Below are 18,530 nucleotides of genomic sequence, written 5' to 3'. Positions count from 1 at the left end.
CATGGGTGACTAAGGCAGGATGCTGGTGAGAAGGAGGTGTTGGGCAAAGCACAGAGCAGAGAGCAGGGAGGGAAAGAAGGAGGGAGGGGGGGCGGGCCTGCCTGCCCGGGGAGCCTCAGGTGGGTAAGGGCGTTCCATGGGCAGGAGCTGCTCTAGACCTGCCAGGCCTTCTACCGGCTTCTCCAGCTGGGGCAGACACAGCTGCTACACCCAGCTGTGGGTGAGACTCTGGGCTCTGGAATAAAGATTCGGAGCTGTCACTGACTCTCCCTGTGGGGTAATAGTGCATAAGTAGGGGCGGGGGAGTGGGGAGCCAGCTCTGGGCAGCCTGAGGCCAGGTTCCTCTTCCCAACTGACACCTCTGTTTTGCCTCTTTCCCTTGCAGCCCTCCTGATTCTGGAGCCTGTCAGGATGGGGCCCCTGAGGCCCAGCCCAGGCCCTGAGGGGCACCGATTGCTGCTGACCCCCTTGCTGCTGGCACTGCTGCTCCTGCTGGCTCCATGCCCAGGTCACGCAACGCGGGTAGTATACAAGGTGCCAGAGGAACAGCCACCCAACACCCTCATTGGGAGCCTCGCAGCTGACTATGGATTTCCAGATGTGGGCCACCTGTACAAACTAGAGGTAGGCGCCCCATACCTGCGAGTGGATGGCAAGACGGGTGACATTTTCACCACTGAGAACTCCATTGATCGTGAGGGGCTTCGTGAATGCCAGAACCAGCTCCCTGGTGAGCCCTGCATCCTGGAGTTTGAGGTGTCTATTACAGACCTCGTACAGAATGGCAGCCCCCGGCTGCTAGAGGGCCAGATAGAGGTACAGGACATCAACGACAACACACCCAACTTCTCCTCACCCGTCATCACTCTGGCTATCCCTGAGAACACCAACATCGGCTCACTCTTCCCCATCCCGCTGGCTTCAGACCGTGATGCCGGCCCCAACGGCGTGGCATCCTATGAGCTACAGGCCGGGCCGGAGGCCCAGGAACTATTTGGGCTACAGGTGGCGGAGGACCAGGAGGAGAAGCAGCCCCAGCTCATCGTGATGGGCAACCTGGACCGGGAGCGCTGGGACTCCTATGACCTCACCATCAAGGTGCAGGATGGTGGCAGCCCCCCACGTGCCAGCAGTGCCCTGCTGCGTGTCACTGTGCTTGACACCAATGACAACGCCCCCAAGTTCGAGCGGCCCTCCTATGAGGCCGAGCTGTCTGAGAATAGCCCCATAGGCCACTCGGTCATCCAGGTGAGAGGCCCCCTCCATCTCACTGTCAGGGTGACCCACCTTTAGAAATGGGAGCCCACCCCACCAGGTGAGAATTCCCTTTACTTAGGGGGGAAACTTGCCAGAATGCTGTTGTGACATTCTGAGCCAGGTAAGACCTTCCCACAAATCCCCCTTCCCCACCCCAACAAGTGATATTATTTTCCTCTGTCAGGCTACTTATGTGACAGTAACATAGCATATGAACAGTAATCCCTCCACCCCCAAGGCAGACTCAAGTTGGGGAAACCTCTAAGAAGTGAAAGCCCCTCCCAAGTCAAATGAGTGCCTTCTCCCCAGCCAGGTGAGCTGAGTCGTAGCAAAGGAAGCACCTTTTATCAGGCAGAGTCTCTCCTGAGAGGAGAATATCTTCCCAACCAAGGGCGGTTTCCCTTTGGCCAGATGAGATTTTCCTGAAGTTGGAGGACATAGCCTGACTTTGCCCCTCTCTGACAAAGTCAAATGAGATTATGTTAGACTGGTAGGTCCTCAGAGTTCTGAAAAACCATACTGGGGTGTCTGTACAACTGCCTCCTTCCCTAGGCATGGAGCGCCCAAGAGGGCAGGGTGCTTGGCACAGTGGGGTGGGGGTGGGGGGTTCTGTTGCTTCTGTGGAAGTTCTCAGCACCCTTCTTCATGGGAACTGCCCCAGGGGCTGGGCAGCTTGGTGGGGCTGGGGCCCGGGAGGGAGCAAAGAAAGCATCCCAGCAGACAGGTGGGTGTATCTCCCACTGTCATCTCAGCCCTGGCCTCCTGCCAGCCCCAGCTCCTTTCTCCTTCCCCATGGGCTGAAGCTGCTTCTGTCTTTGATGTGAGGGAGCTGAGAAGGGTGCAGCCCGCCCTGGGCACCGTTACCCATCCTGGGAAACCCTTCATCCTAGGTCCTCAAGCTGAAATGGATGGGTGGGAGTGTCAGCCTTTTTTTAGAGGCTGGTGGGCTGGAAGCTAGAAAGGAGAGACTGAGAAAGAAAAGGGAGACAGACAGTCGGGATGGCAAATAATAATAGCCTAGGTATCAGGCGCTGTTCTAAAGACATTATGTGTATTATATCATTTAATCCTTACAGTACAAGGTAAGCATTATTCCCATTTTACAGATGGGAAATGGAGCCCATAGAGATTAAGAAACTTGCCTGATATCACACAGCTGATGGATTCAGAGCCCACCTTTGCCATGTCCAACGGTCTGGCTTCAGAACCTATGTATGTAAAAGCTTTAACATCTCCCAGTGAGATGAAGCAGGAGAGTAGGGCAGAGAGTAGACTGAGAGGTTGACAGGGCTGAAAAGAGAAGCAGTGGGAAAGAGGCAGAATCAGAACTGAGCAAGGATCGGAGGGAGATAGACAGAAGCCAAGAGTCATAGACAGAGACAAAGTGAAGTAAGATGGCAAGACAGGCAGATAATAAGCTGGTGACCAATCTAGCGACAGGGAGACAGTAGGGATCATCATCATAAAGTGGATAACAGATAGACTGGGGTCAGCAGGGAGGAGAAACTGTTGAGAGTTTGGTACTCACCGATGTGAGCAGAGACCGGGGTAGCTGGGGAACCCTCGCCTGGGAGTCCGCACCGTAGAAAAAGCCCTGGCAGGTATAGTTAGAGTTCCCCTGCCCAAAGGGAAGGAGAGAAACTGTTGAGAGTTTGGTACTCACCGATGTGAGCAGAGACCGGGGTAGCTGGGGAACCCTTGCCTGGGAGTCCGCACCGTAGAAAAAGCCCTGGCAGGTATAGTTAGAGTTCCCCTGCCCAAAGGGAAGGAGATAAAACTAGCAGTGACTTTAGGGCCCACTGGGTACGGTGCCCAAAACTGTTAGCATTGATTTTTCAGAAATAGATAGGAGGATGGATGGATGGATAGACAGATGGACATAAAGATAAATAAATGCTATCTAGGGAGTACCTCTCATGTGCCAGGCAGTGTTAAACATTTTTACATATATTATCCCATTTAATCCTTACCAGTATCCTGTGAAATAGGTTCTGTTGTTATCCCCATTTTACGCATTTGTAGACTGAGGCTTGGGGAGGTTAAATAATTGATTCAAGGTCACGTAATTACTTGAGAAGTGATAGAGCTGGGATTTGAACCTAGAACTCTTGTTTTTGCTCCCCCAAGACACTGCCAAGTTATGCCTATTTTCCATGACCCCTATGGCCATCACATTCTGTCTGGCTGTGATCTAACTCCAACCTTCATTTTTATCCCTGACCAGTGGTACCTCATGGCCATTCCCACCTGATTCCTGTTTTCTCATTACCCTCCCATGTTTGTATGGAGTTGGGCTGAATGTGCGTCGGCGTTGGCGTGGGAGGGTGTGCCCACTGCAAAGAGACAGACAGTTCATTGTTTGATGCTGGGAGCCCAGCCCACTGCCAGCAGGCTCTGTGGCCTGCACCAGCCCCTCCCTCCTGGCCACAGGCTCAGGCCAGATTCCTCACATTGGTGTCTTGCCAGCGCCAGCCAGGAGGAGAAGGAGCTGCTGAAACAGGTTTCCCCGGTTTGTCAGGGCAGTGGCTGGGCCTGGCCTGGCGGGCTCCCTCTAACCCACATCCCTACCTGGCTGCTTTCAAAAGAAATTCTCTTACCTGTGGCCTCCACTCATGCATGCAAACACACATGTGCACACAATCACACGTAATCACAGTCTTGCACAGTCATATACAAGTATGTGCGTGCATACATGCATATTATACACACACATATGTACATGCATACACACCATCTCTACTGTTCACACCTTTCCATCTCTTCGGAGGGGTTGGAGGCTAGTTTAATTGGATGGAGGAGCTTTCCCACCTGTTGGTTGGATCCTCGTCCCCATATTTGGGTGGACTAGTACAGGAATGACAAGTGAAGTCTGCCCTGTCCCTTTTCTAGTAGTTACCTGTAGCACTGTTGAGGCTTTGTGGGCTGCATCTGGACTCTTTAGGAAAATAGGTTAGTAATGTCTGCCAGAGTGTCAGGATTGGGAAAAGGCAGGACATGTGCTGCTTTTGGAAAGGGTACCATGTTAGATTAGTTGTGTCTGCCATGTTCATTGGAAAGGACATTGGCAGCACATGTGCCCCTTAATTTGCTATCCCTGGTCTAACCCATCCCTGTTCTCCTTGTTTTTCTCTCCTGCCCCACAGGTGAAGGCCAATGACTCGGACCAAGGTGCCAATGCAGAGATTGACTACACATTCCACCAGGCACCTGAAGTTGTGAGGCGTCTTCTGCGACTGGACAGGAACACTGGACTTATCACTGTTCAGGGCCCTGTGGACCGTGAAGACCTGAGCACCCTGCGCTTCTCAGTGCTTGCCAAGGACCGAGGTGCCAACCCCAAGAGTGCCCGTGCCCAGGTGGTTGTGACTGTGAAGGACATGAATGACAACGCCCCCACCATTGAGATCCGGGGCATAGGACTGGTGACCCATCAAGATGGGATGGCTAACATCTCAGAGGATGTGGCAGAGGAGACAGCTGTGGCTCTGGTGCAGGTATCTGACCGAGATGAGGGAGAGAATGCAGCTGTCACCTGTGTGGTGGCAGGTGATGTGCCCTTCCAGCTACGCCAGGCCAGTGAGACCGGCAGTGACAGCAAGAAGAAGTACTTCCTGCAGACCACCACCCCGCTCGACTACGAGAAGGTCAAAGACTACACCATTGAGATTGTGGCTGTGGACTCTGGCAACCCCCCACTCTCTAGCACTAATTCCCTCAAGGTGCAGGTGGTGGATGTCAACGACAATGCACCTGTCTTCACTCAGAGCATCACTGAGGTCGCCTTCCCAGAAAACAACAAGCCTGGTGAAGTGGTGGCTGAGGTCACTGCCAGTGATGCTGACTCTGGCTCTAACGCTGAACTGGTTTACTCTCTGGAGCCTGAGCCAGCTGCCAAGGGCCTCTTCACCATCTCACCCGAGACTGGGGAGATCCGGGTGAAGACATCCCTGGATCGGGAACAGCGGGACAGCTATGAGTTGAAGGTAGTGGCAGCCGACCGGGGCAGCCCCAGCCTGCAGGGCACAGCCACTGTCCTCGTCAACGTGCTGGACTGCAATGACAATGACCCCAAATTTATGTTGAGTGGCTACAACTTCTCGGTGATGGAGAATATGCCGGGGGAGATCCGGGTGAAGACATCCCTGGATCGGGAACAGCGGGACAGCTATGAGTTGAAGGTGGTGGCAGCCGACCGGGGCAGTCCCAGCCTCCAGGGCACAGCCACTGTCCTCATCAACGTGCTGGACTGCAATGACAATGACCCCAAATTTATGTTGAGTGGCTACAACTTCTCGGTGATGGAGAATATGCCGGCGCTAAGTCCAGTGGGCATGGTGACTGTCATTGATGGGGACAAGGGGGAAAATGCCCGGGTACAGCTCTCGGTGGAGCAGGATAATGGTGACTTTGTTATCCAGAATGGCACAGGCACCATCCTCTCCAGCCTGAGCTTTGATCGAGAGCAACAAAGCACCTACACCTTCCAGCTGAAGGCAGTGGATGGTGGCATCCCACCTCGCTCAGCTTATGTTGGTGTCACCATCAATGTGCTGGATGAGAATGACAATGCGCCCTTTATCACCGCCCCTTCCAACACCTCCCACCGGCTTCTGACGCCCCAGACACGTCTTGGTGAGACAGTCAGCCAGGTGACAGCCGAGGACATTGACTCTGGTGTCAATGCTGAGCTGATCTACAGCATCGCTGGTGGTAACCCTTATGGACTCTTCCAGATTGGGTCACATTCAGGTGCCATCACCCTGGAGAAGGAGATTGAGCGGCGCCACCACGGGCTACACCGTTTAGTGGTGAAGGTCAGTGACCGTGGCAAACCCCCACGCTACGGCACAGCCTTGGTCCATCTTTATGTCAATGAGACCCTGGCCAACCGCACACTGTTGGAGACCCTACTGGGCCACAGCCTGGACACACCACTGGATATTGACATTGCTGGGGATCCAGAATACGAGCGTTCCAAGCAGCGTGGCAACATCCTCTTTGGTGTGGTGGCTGGTGTCGTGGCTGTGGCCTTGCTTATAGCCCTGGCAGTGCTCGTGCGCTACTGCCGGCAGCGGGAGTCCAAGAGTGGTTACCAGGCTGGTAAGAAGGAGACCAAGGACCTGTATGCCCCCAAGCCCAGCAGCAAAGCTTCCAAGGGGAACAAAAGCAAGGGCAAGAAGAGCAAGTCCCCGAAGCCTGTGAAGCCAGTGGAGGACGAGGATGAGGCCGGGCTGCAGAAGTCTCTTAAGTTCAACCTGATGAGTGATGCCCCTGGAGACAGTCCCCGCATCCACCTGCCCCTCAACTACCCACCAGGCAGCCCTGACCTGGGCCGCCACTACCGCTCTAACTCCCCACTGCCTTCCATCCAGCTGCAGCCCCAGTCACCATCGGCCTCCAAGAAGCACCAGGTGGTGCAGGACCTGCCGCCTGCAAACACATTTGTGGGCACCGGGGACACCACGTCCACGGGCTCTGAGCAGTACTCCGACTACAGCTACCGCACCAACCCCCCCAAATACCCCAGCAAGCAGGTAGGCCAGCCCTTTCAGCTCAGCACACCCCAGCCCCCACCCCACCCCTACCACGGGGCCATCTGGACTGAGGTGTGGGAGTGACAGAGCAGGTGTATTGTGCCTGCCACACTCACCAGCTCAAGTGGGGGCCAGCCTGAGCCAGTGGTGGGAGGTGGGACCACAGATCTGGGCATGCTGGGGCCTTGGTAATGACTCTGCTGCCTCAGCCAGGAGAGGGGGATCAGGCTGAGTGACAATCGAGGGAGGGTGAACTCTGAGGTCTCCTCCCTGCACCCTCTCCACTGGGGAGAGGCCTGTGACTTGTCAAATCCCAGGACGCTGGACCAGCTGCTGGGCCTTGAGGGTGGGCACTGATGGGCAGGTGAGCAGAAGGGTTTGGAGGCAGAAGGCAGGGAGGGAAGTGGGGAAGAAATCTATTCCAAACCTGGGTCTCTATCTGAGACCATCCATAGGTGCTTCTCTAGAACGGAAACAGGGAGACCTGGGATCCTGGTGGGCAACCGGGTGGGAAATCTGCCAGGGAGGGGCGACCTCCCCATTTGTGCCTTCCATTTGTACTGTGTATTAACCTTTTCCTCACCCCCAGGCTCCTGGGGCTGAGCCCCTCTTTCCCTTCCCCAGACCCAAACACTTATCCCTGACAATAAAGTTCTCTATTTTTGGAGTTTTGTTTTCTTATTTTCCTGGAACTGAGAGAAGAAGTGAGAGAGACTGGAAGCAGCCCTTTGTCCTCAGGTTCTGCCTCAATTTCCCCTTCCCTTCTCTTTGCCCTTTCTTGTATCCTAGACCTCTCTACTTCACCCCAACCCTATCTTAGCTTATCATCTCCACCTCCACCCCCACATCCATATTCATGTCTGGGGAAAGTGCCCTTTGACCAGCCTTCAAACAGAAGTTTCTGGCAATGTGTTCCCTCCCCCATGTTTATGAGGCTTTCTCCCTAGGAATGAAATCTTTCACTGGGAAAGGGCAGGTGGAGCTACACCCAGGTCCTGCCCTTTCTCCACTGTCTGAAGCTTGATTATTCCAATCTGCCCAAATTGAGTAGCCCTTTGCAGACCTCAGACCAGACCACCTGGTAGGGGGTGGAGTTCAGCCTGCCTGCCTCAGGTGAGGACAGAGAAACTTGATTATACCAGCCACCTTCTCTTGGGGCCGATCTTCCCCCAAGTCCCTTTCCCAGCCTCTTCATCCCAATACCTCTCAGCACCCAGCAATTAGCTGGCCCTGCCCTGTGTCTCCCCACTGTGATCACCAGCCTGGGCTGCAGGGAGCAGGGCCCAGGGAGAGATGAGAGAATTCTCGAGTTCTTGCGTTGACCTGCTCGCCCTCCCTTCTCAGGGTGCTCCCTACCCACGGGCTGAGGCTTCCAGGCTCTGCCCCCTTCCTGTGATGCCACCTCCCTCAGGTCCTCCCTTCCCTCAGCTCCTTGCTCTGGCCACCCTGCACTGCTGGCTCTCACTCTCTCTCTCTCCTTCTCTCACTTCTTGCTTTCCTGGGTCTGCCCTGTCTCTGGTTGTGCCAGAGGGAGAGGGAGGCTAAAGTGTGGGTGAGGGGGGCCGGCCTGTGGCTCACTCGGGAGAGTGCGGTGCTGATAACACCAAGGCCACGGGTTCGGATCCCATATACGGATGGCCAGTTTGCTCACTGGGTGAGCGTGGTGCTGACAACACTAAGTCAAGGGTTAAGATCCCCTTACCGGTCATCTTTAAAAAAATAAAGTGTGGGTGAGGGGCCTCAGGTCCTGGGGGAGTCTCTGAGGCCAGAGGCAACCTATCTCCATGGTGACTGAAGAGGCATGAGACACTCCTGGGAAGTCCAAGGCGCCAGCTCTCTCCTCTGACTCCATCCACAAACTCCCTAATGCCCTGGGGGTACCCCCAAAGTAAAATCTCCTGGGGGCTTTGGAGGAGCGGGGCATGGCAGAGCAAAATCTAGTTACATCTGATTTCTCCTGGACAAATCAAGCATCCTGTAGAGTGACCTCCAACACCTCCTAACGTCCCATTCTTTCTCTATCCTTGCTGCCACTGTTTCTTTATCCTTTTCCTTTAGCTCCTTCATCTCTCTTTTTTCTCAGGATCTGAGAGATTGTCCCTTACTGAGCTCCAACCCAACCCAACCCAACCATGGAGCCACATTGAATACCTTCTCCCAACATACAGGCACATTCAAACCACACTGCCTATTGTCATCATCAAAACACATAGGTCATGTTTCTACTGTGTGCTCAGCATGGTACTAGACCCTGCTGAAAAAATTATATTTTACAAGGCATACGAGTGAAACTGAGGCAATCAAGAATCCTAAATGTCTAGTGAGAAGTGCCATAGTAAAGCTTTTCCCAACTTGTTCCATGAAACTACTTTGACTGCTGCTACTCACTTCCATTTTATTAGTCTTTATGAAGTGCAAGGTATCATGCTAAGCACTTTGTGATATGGGTCATTTTAATACTCATTTTACAGAAGTGAAAACTAGTGAGTGATGGAGCCAGAATTCAAACACAAAACATTGGGAAATCTGATTTTCAGAGTCTGCTATTATCCATTATGCTATAAAAAGAAGGGGGTTCCATGATTTAGGTCTGGTAATAGGAGATTCACTATCACATTAGCCTATTAAAGGCTCCACAAAGCCCTGCAAGGAAGAGGAGACCCATTAAACTTTGTATAATTCTTGAATTTTCTGAATTTACCTGACCATAGTGCTCCCTCCCTTTCTTTGAGGAACACAGTGTGGGGAAACTTGCATAGGACATGGGAATGGGCTTCTTGAAAGAGAATGAAACTTGAGCCACTTGTCAACAATGAGCAGGATGGGGGCGGGAGGCTCCCCCTGTATAGGGTCACCATGTGAGCAAACTTCTGAGGTGGGAGTGAGCATGACCAAGTTGGAGGCAGCCAGAGGGCAGAAAAGGGAGTATTCTGGCTGGAGTAGAGGGTGTAAGAGAGTGAGAGATGAGACTGGAAGAACTGTAGGTTGTAGAGGACATGGATGCCTTGCCAAAAGTTCCTCAAGGAAATGAAAGTCCTTGAAAGCTCAGGAGTTTTTTAGATGAACTGAATTTTAGAAAGCTAACTGGAATGTATGGTGGACTTAAAAGGGGGTAGAGGTGAAAGTACAGGATTGAACCTCTAAGGTTTGGACTAAGATGGTGTCAATGCGGATGATGGATGGGTGGATTTGGCTGAATTTAGGGAGAAAGGACCTACAAGATTCAAGGGATAATTGGATATGGGGTAGGAATGGGGAAAGAAGGGAGAGCTACTAGGATTCCTAGGTGGACATCAGTCTTCTGAGTCAGGGTGATAGGATAGTGATAAGATCATTGCCCATGCAGAAGCTGGTTGAAAAAAGATTTTGGTTTCAGACCTGTTGAATTGGAAGGGCCAGTAGGGACAGCCTATTGGAAATATTTAGCAAGTGTCTAGAACTTCAGGACTAGAGTTTAAGAGAGATTTTGAATCTGGGCTTTTAATATTTAATAGTCATAGAATCACAGGGAACATTAAGTGTTCAGTATAACCTGACCCTCCATTTTACAGAAAAGAATCATATGAAAAGAGACCAAGTGACTTGCCTAGTAGGCAGGACCTCTGTTATCAGGTGTGGATTCTGCGGGGAGGGAGAGTTGCTGGCCAACGCCTTAAAAGGAAACTGAGAAGTGAAGCACCTGCAACCATGCTACCCTGTGCCTCCCACAACCCTCCTGGAGCCTGTTTGCCCCAACACCAGTTGTACCTTCTCCTTTATAACCTCCCAGCCCCAAACATCCAGGTTAATTTTGAGGACCTTGTCTGTCATCACCCAGACCCTTCAGTGTTTTCGATCATCACATGGAACCCAAGAAGGGTCACCTGTTCCTGAAGATGAGGTGGGAGCCAATGTTGGGGAGGAAGTTCTGGGCTGCCCTTCTGTCAGCTCCAAAGCTCTCTGCCCTGACAGCCTACCCTGTCCTAGCCACCCTTGAGGGGGATGGAAATTGTGTGGGGGTATCAGGAGGATGGGCCTGCAAGCCTGGAACCACCTCCCCTGGCCAGTTTCATAATCTTCTCTCAAGGGTTACAAAGTAGAGACAAAGTGCTGCCAAAGTCTTGGAGGATTGGAAAGAGCCTGGAGACTCATCAGCAGGGCCTTGGGCCTGGCCGCTCCCACCCCTGGCCTCCAGGGGCCCTAGGTCTGTGCTTTCCACAACTCGTAATTTCTGGTTGGCAGGAAAACCAGTGGCAGTCCCAGATGGGTGTTTGGGTGGTTGGTTAGTTGTGCCAAGTGCCAAGCTGAGGTTGCCAGGTTCCTGGGCTGATCATTAACCTGTGACAGGAAGACAGGTCTGCTGGCTGGGAGCAGCCTGTCACCGATCCACTCCCCCGACTCCCAGTCCCCAGTCTAAGCCTCCAAGTCTGGCTCCACCAAGCCGGTGGCCCCTCCCAGAAGCTCCTTCCTATTTCCTAGAAAGAGTCTCCATTTGAGGCCAGCTTCCCTAATCCCTGATGGATGCCATGCCCAGTCTCCTCACGGGGTACCACCCTTTACAGTTAATATTCTGTTTCCTGATCTGGAGGACTGGGAAGTTTCCATTGTTCTGCCTTGCCCCACCCAGGTGCCCTGCTGTGTTATCAGATTCCCTCTCCTTCCCTCCCACCTTTTCCCACTCTAGGCCTCTCTGGACAGGAATGAAGTGGGGATGGGGGGCTGAGTGGGAGGGGACTCAGCAGGGCATGATGAGGCTGTCTACAGAGTTACAATCCAGGGATAAGGAAAACAGGATAAGAAAGAGGTTGGCACCTTGTTTGGATGGAAGCAATGGGAAGTTACAGAGCAGAGAGACAGGTGAGGAGCTGGAGTTTGGGGGCGGGAGGGGACTCAGCAGGGCATGATGAGGCTGTCTACAGAGTTACAATCCAGGGATAAGGAACACAGGATAAGAAAGAGGTTGGCACCTTGTTTGGATGGAAGCAATGGGAAGTTACAGAGCAGAGAGACAGGTGAGGAGCTGGAGTTTGGGGGCTGCTGCTTGGAAATTAGGGGACTGTTCTGGTATTGGTGAGCTGTTTGGGAATTAGGAGTCTGTGCTGCTTTTAGGAAGCTGTTCTAGGAATTAGAGGCTGTGCTGGTGTTTAGAGGCTATGCTGGAATTAGAAGAGTTGGCTGGTATTGTGCTGTTCTGGTGTTGGGCTCCACACTGTGTTAGGGGCTGTTCTGAAATTAAAAGGCTGTGGCTATGTTGGGAAGCTGGGGTAAAACTAGAGGGGCTGTGCTGTAACAACTGGTCATACTGGATTAAGGTTACTGCGGTGGCCCGGGGGCTATAATAACATTGGGGCCTGCGCTGTGTTGGGACTTTCAGTGTGTGGCCTTGGCTGTACTGGGAGCTGTCCTAGGATGATGGGGCGGTACTCCATCAGTTCCTGTGCTTTCTGGGGGGCTATGCTGTGCTAGGGGGCTGGGCCTCTTCTTGGCTGCTGCTGAGGCCTGGGGGGGCCAGGTATGGTGATAGGCACCATGGGGCAGGCTGGCCGGCCAGCGGTGACACTCTCTATCCCTGCAGTTACCTCACCGCCGCGTCACCTTTTCGGCCACCAGCCAGGCCCAGGAGCTGCAGGACCCATCCCAGCACAGTTACTACGATAGTGGCCTGGAGGAGTCTGAGACACCATCCAGCAAGTCATCCTCCGGGCCCCGACTCGGTCCCCTGGCCCTGCCTGAGGATCACTATGAGCGCACCACACCTGACGGCAGCATAGGAGAGATGGAGCACCCTGAAAATGGTGAGGAGCGTCAACATAGTTGGGCACCCTGGGAATGAGTAGAGACGAGACTTTAAAATATCCTCCATTTACTGAGTTCTCGTGTGTTCAGTAGTAATCACCAAGCTGTGTGCTTTCAGGTATATATTCGTTTAATTTTCACAACCACTCTCTGATCTGAGAACTCTATTGTGCCCACTTCACAGTGGAGAAAACAGGCTCAGAAAGGTTAAGTCACTTACCCAAAGTCTAGGAAGTGGCAGACCTGGAAGGGATTCAAACCCAATTTCTCCAACTCCAAAGCCCTTGCATTCAGCATACATTACACTGCCTCCCCGGGAACAAGGACTCTGAGAATGGTGGCCATAGGCTTGGGTAATGGCGAGGAGACCTTGAAAAGGCAGATGGTGTGGTCCCCTCATGGGGTGGGAGGGTCTTAAGGATAGAGATAGGACCCTGGATGCTATGAGGAGCTCAGAAAATGGTATGGTTATTCCCTTGCGAGGGGAGTGGGAGAAGGTTTGGCTGAGGAAGAGCTTGGGGAGGTCTGGGGATGGGAAAGGCCTGTCTCACAGGGGTTTGGAGGGTGATGGAAGAAGGAAGGTCTGGGCAGAGCAGTGGCCAGTGTGGGAACGGATGGTGAGGCGTGCTGTCAGAATGTGTGTGTGTGTGGTGCGTGCGCTGTGCACCTGTGTCCGTGGCAGCCTGTGAATAAGCTAGCCCTGAGGAAGGAAAGACTAACTTGGAACTGTCCTTGGGTCTTGCTCATCCTTCAATCCAAAGCCTCTCCTCCCCGAAAAAAATGAAAAGGTCCACCCCACCCCTCAGGCACAGGGCCTTTGTCTCACCTCCTGGGCCCTAGGTCTCAGAGTGCCCTCTGTCCCCACCCTCGCCCCTCCATGCGCGATCTCATGCCCGTCTCGTCCTTTTTGTGCCCGCGCAGAGCCGGCTGGCCGGAGCAGGCCCTGAGGTGGAGTGCCAGGTATGTGGGAGCTGCTCTGGGGTCTGGGGTCTGTGGGACTTGGCCCAGCACCCAGCCCCGCCCACCCAGTGTGCATGCTCTGCTCCGTGCCACATTGGGTCCCCCAAATCTCTCTTGAGCTAAAGAGCCTTGGCATTTTGAGGGCTAACAACAGAGCTGTCTCCTCCTCACCTTGCACTGGCAGGAGGCCAAGCCAGGGTGGGTGGTGCCAGGGGAGCCCCTGCCCCAGGCAGTGCTGCTCAGTCATGTCCCTGAGGGGGGTCACCGCCTGGTGCTGTCCCTGAGCAAGGGCGGGACAGGGACCGCTGTGACAGGAAGTGCTCATGGCCCAGTTGTTCCCATGGAGACCCCTGCTGCCCAGCAACCACACCGGCTACTGCTGATGTCAGGCGGCCAACTCCTGTTCCCGTGGGTGTTCTGGGCAGGGAGCCGGGGCAAGGCCACGGGTGGTGGCTGGTATAGGGCTGGAGTGAGGTGGGGAGGGTCTGCATGAGCGTGCTTGTGGGTGTGTGAGTGTGTGCTTCTATGTGAACACCCCACATAGAAGTGCATCACCTCCCCCTGGCTTCAAAGCAGGACCTCCTTGTGCTGGGGTGGGGTGGGTGTTCCAGGACAACTGGGAGATTGTGAGGCTTGAGGGGGTTCAGAAGGATGGTATGTGACCATCTTTGTCTGGAAATAGAGGTGCCCAGCAGAATAGATTTGTGTTTCCATGCCTATCTGTGTGTGTATGTGTGTGAAAGAGAGAGAGATTGATTGTGTCCTTGAATGAACATGGGGTATCTATATGAGGATAGATTTGCACGTTTAAGCCTGTCTGGAGACAGATGACAGAGTGTATAGATGACTTGTGTGTTTTTGTGCACCTGTCTGAGGGCAGATTTGGTGGGTGTGTGAGAATAGTGCTGGAGGGTGGTTGAGGCTGGAAGGAATGTGTCTAAATTATTTAAGGGTAGATTCTGTGTGTGTGTGTTTGTATGTGCGTGTAAGAAAGAGAGAGAGAAAGAGTGTGCACGCAGTGGGCTGGCAGGTGGATGATGGGAGAGTGTGTGTCTATTTGAGGGTGTGTGTGCCTGTGAGCTCAGAGGGCAGGAAGGGGCGTGCACTCCTGTTCTGAGGCAGAGTGTAGATGCCAGTGGGAGGCATGGAGCAGAGCTTTGTCCCACACCTGACGTCCTCCCTGCACTCTCCTGCAGACCTTCGCCCTTTGCCTGATGTCGCCATGACCGGCACGTGTACCCGGGAGTGCAGTGAATTTGGCCACTCCGACACATGCTGGATGCCTGGCCAGTCATCTCCCAGCCGCCGGACCAAGAGCAGCGCCCTCAAACTCTCCACCTTCGTGCCTTACCAGGACCGAGGAGGGCAGGAGCCTGCGGGCGCCGGCAGCCCCAGCCCCCCGGAAGACCGGAACACCAAAACGGCCCCCGTGCGCCTCCTGCCCTCCTACAGTGCCTTCTCCCACAGTAGCCATGATTCCTGCAAGGACTCGGCCACCTTGGAGGAAATCCCCCTGACCCAGACCTCGGACTTCCCACCCGCAGCCACACCGGCATCTGCCCAGACGGCCAAGCGTGAGATCTACCTGTGAGCCCCCTTCTGGCCAGCTGGCCACCTCCCTCCCAGAGCCGCCGGCCAGCTCCCAGATGGGCCCATTCCAGGGTCCCACTCTTGACCCCTCCAGCATGGACTTCTTGGCCAGGGCCCCAAGTGGGGGGGAGTACTGGCCTCATGACCACGCTGGCCCTTCCCCCATGTAGGGTCCAGGTCCTCGCCCCTCATTTCCATCCCCCACCCATGGGAGCCCATTGTTCCCTTTTATGGGGCTCCCCAGCTGATGCCCAGGAGGGCTCCTCTACAATGACTGGGCTCCCTTCCCTCGACTTCCAGGGAGCTCCCCCTCACTTTGGGCAAATGGTGGAGTCAAGGGTGGGCAGAATGCTTTTAACTCATTGTTTCCCGCATGGCCGACCAGGGCGGGGATAGCATGCCCCATTTCAGCTCTGAAGCAGGGCTGAACTGGGGAGCCCCTCTCCCTGGGAACTCCCAGAGGAAACTATTGACCACCAGGGGCTCCCTGAAGGGCTTTTGTTACCAAAGGTGGGGTGGGGATGGGGGTGGGAGTGGGGCGGAGGCCTTGTCTTCCTGTACTGCTCCTGGGCTGGCCCACCTGCCTGCCACATGCCCATGCCTAGTCCCATTTGGGCCCCACTTCCCTGCTGGTCATGCAGTGTCTGTATATAAGGACCTTGGAATGACGTCCCCATTTCTGCCTGATTTGCAACTTTTCTCGTTGATGTTGTGTTGTCTTGGGGGGACCCCTCTGGGGGGTACCTGCCCTGTGCCCCCTACTCCCTGCCGCAGTGCCCCCCACCCCAGGCCTCTATTGTTCCATGTTGTAAATACCCCTGGGGCCGTGGTGGGATGGGGGTTCAGGCCAGGGAAACAATGAGTGGGTGGGGGTGGGGATGGGGGTAACATTCGCCTATCAGCAGAGCTGGGCTTTTATTTAATTTTTTTTAAAAATACAAATCTCTATTTTTTTGGAACTGTTGCGCTGTGCCCTGGGGGGATCCCTGCTCAGGCTGGCCTCCCACATCCAGATGAGCATCATAGAGGGGCCCTGAGGCTGTGGGGGGGCAGCTGGACAGGGGTGGGATGACTGTGCCTCTGGCCTGGTTGGGTGAGTTGGGAGCAGGAAGGTTTGCTCAGGGAGTGGCTGGTTGCTGCTCCCAAAGTGGGGGCCCTGCACCCTGCCCCTTCCCTGCCCCCCAACCCCCAGCCCCTGCCATGACTGACCCATCAGCCTGTAAAACCACCATTGCCTTGATCTCAGGGGGTGGGAAGGGCTGCCTCAGGGCACCCTGGGCTCCAGGCCCCCTTCTTCCAGTTGGGCTTCCCTTTGCCAGGGTCAGGGGTCCCATGGGGGAGGGGGTGGGGAGATTGGGGGGCAGAGAAGCCCAGTCAGCCATGATGAGGTGGAGTTCTTTTCTTCACCTCAGGGGTCCAGGGTGTGAGGGGTGTCCTGCAGAGCCCCCATCTCCCACTGTGGCCATCTCAAAGCCTCAGCCCCTCTTCCTTCCAGAAACCCCCACTGCCTTGGCCCATACCTCTCCAGCTCCCCAGGGGCCCAGGCTGGGAGGCTGGAGACTCAGGGTATGGCCCTTGCTTGACTTAGTCTAAGCTTGGGGTGGGGGGTGGCCCAAGTGTGGGATGGGTGGGTACAGGATGCTGGGTCGTCTGGTGCCTTTGGGAGCTGTGCTGCTGGGGTCTTGACTCCTGTAACCCCAGAGACCCCACCCCCCACCCCAGAAAAGCTAGGGGGCTGAAGAATCACCCTATTCTCTGTCCCTTACCCCTAACTTGGCTTGGGGTAACAGTGCTGGGAAGGAGAGCATTGTTATTAGGCTGGTGGCCCCAGCATACACGGCCCTTCTATGGAGCGCAGGGGGTAGAGTGGGCTGGGGTGGCAGCAGTCAGGTCTAGGGGTTGGCCAAAGGCTCCTTTCCCTGGGGGAGGCCCAGCAAGTGGGCTAGGGGCTTGTTAAAGAGACAGCCCCTTTCCCCTGCACAAACGGGGCAGGTGCAATAGTGGTAGAGTTGGTAGCATGAGGTGCCCAGCTGGTGGGGCAGTTGCCTCAAGGGCTGTCCTGTGTCCAGGAGGTCAGGATTTGGGCAAGAAGATTGTATGAGGCCCATCTGCTTGGTGGAGACAGTGGTCCAGACAGGAGGCATTCCTGGGGTCAGTGGACTCCCACCAGAAACCTCTGGTGGCCTGGGTACCCTGCCCTGGTCTTGGAGACCCCTGAGCACTGAGTGGAAGGGCAGAGGAGCATTTTGCACAATGAAGAAGCCAGAAGGAAGGGGGTGGCCCAGATGGCTGGAAGGGCTGAGAAGCACAGAGCAGAAGCCCTTCCCATAGGCAAATGCAGAAACCCTAGCCCCCTGGTTGGGGTTGGGGTGCTGAGTCTGTTACCATGTGGGCACTCAAGAGGTAAAACCAAAGGTGGGCAGGGGATGGGTGACAGCACTGGGGACTACCCCTGTTGGTCCTAGGTCTGTGAAGCCCCTCCCCAATGCCTTGTGTCGCGTACAGTTTTATGTACCAATAGGCGACATTTGGCCAGAGGAGATCCCCCTCAATCCCAGCCTGACCCAGTCAGTGTCTTCCTAGAGGGGACCTAATTGGTCCCCATCATCCCCCTCAATCCCAGCCTGACCCAGTCAGTGTCTTCCTAGAGGGGACCTAATTGGTCCCCATCCCCCTACTTTAAGGCATGTCTCTTTGTAGGGGGAGTGTATATGGGGACATATTTCTCTCCTAGGGTCCCTGAAGTATGTCTCACATACCCCAAAGGGAAGGTCTCTGGGCATCCCTCACCTCTGGGGGCTCCCTAGGCCCTATCTCTCCCCTTGGGAGTCTCTGGGGGACATGTATTCCCACTGGGGACCACGGGAGCCTGTCTCCCCTCCCTACCTAGGCTCTCTGGGGAGCCTGTTTTCCTCCCAGGGTTCCTGGGGGTACTTAAGGCAAGTCAGTCTTGGGCCATCTCTTCCCAGGGAAGGGGGCTATCTCTGAAGCATGTCTGGGAAGGGATGATTCTGGCCCTCCCCCATCTCTCCTATGGCAGTGTTTCTGCCCTGCAGCACTTTGGGATGAGACTGGGCATCTCTGAGTTGTCTTTTCTCCTAGGGCCTCTGGGATACCTCTCTTGAGGACGGGGCCTCTGGAGCCATTTCTTCCCTTGGTGAGGGCTGTCTCCAGGTGTTGGGAGGGCTTGTGTTGGCCGTGAGAAAGTCTCTTAGGGGGCATCTCCACGCGGGACTTCTCTGGGAGGGGAGACTGTGTCTCACCCTTGGGGTTCCGGGGCGGGTGTGTCTGCCCATGGGGAGGGGAGACTGTGTCTCCTCGGGTTATCTGAGTGGGGAGGGGGGCCGTGTCTCTCTCGTGTGTAGGGGGGTGGGAGTCGGGGAGGGGGGGTTTGGGCCAGTCGGGTGCCCACAT

The 18,530-nt window shown here is 54.9% G+C and overlaps 1 protein-coding gene across 1 annotated transcript; it reads left to right on the top strand.

Annotated features, from left to right (window-relative positions):
* The first annotated feature begins 391 nt into the window (after positions 1-391).
* On the top strand, positions 392-15,675 carry PCDH1 (protocadherin 1). The gene is made up of 5 exons (XM_008588456.1): positions 392-1,248; positions 4,401-5,240; positions 5,436-6,791; positions 12,346-12,565; positions 14,723-15,675. Exons 1-5 carry the CDS (start codon positions 412-414, stop codon positions 15,115-15,117), a joined length of 3,648 nt encoding a protein of 1,215 aa, XP_008586678.1. The 5' UTR covers positions 392-411; the 3' UTR covers positions 15,118-15,675.
* Positions 15,676-18,530: the final 2,855 nt, after the last annotated feature.

The sequence above is a fragment of the Galeopterus variegatus genome, unplaced genomic scaffold, assembly GCF_000696425.1.
Source record: "Galeopterus variegatus unplaced genomic scaffold, G_variegatus-3.0.2 Scaffold4846, whole genome shotgun sequence".
NCBI classification, from domain to species: Eukaryota; Metazoa; Chordata; class Mammalia; order Dermoptera; family Cynocephalidae; genus Galeopterus; species Galeopterus variegatus.
This window is presented reverse-complemented; position numbering and strand designations above follow the sequence as displayed.

Bases quoted from the DNA above. Each gene is read 5' to 3' on its own strand.
- PCDH1 (XM_008588456.1), top strand. From the start codon at position 412: ATGGGGCCCCTGAGGCCCAGCCCAGGCCCTGAGGGGCACCGATTGCTG. The intron at 1,249-4,400 runs GTGAGAGGCCCC...CCTGCCCCACAG, and splicing joins TAGGCCACTCGGTCATCCAG to GTGAAGGCCAATGACTCGGA. The intron at 12,566-14,722 runs GTGAGGAGCGTC...ACTCTCCTGCAG, and splicing joins GATGGAGCACCCTGAAAATG to ACCTTCGCCCTTTGCCTGAT.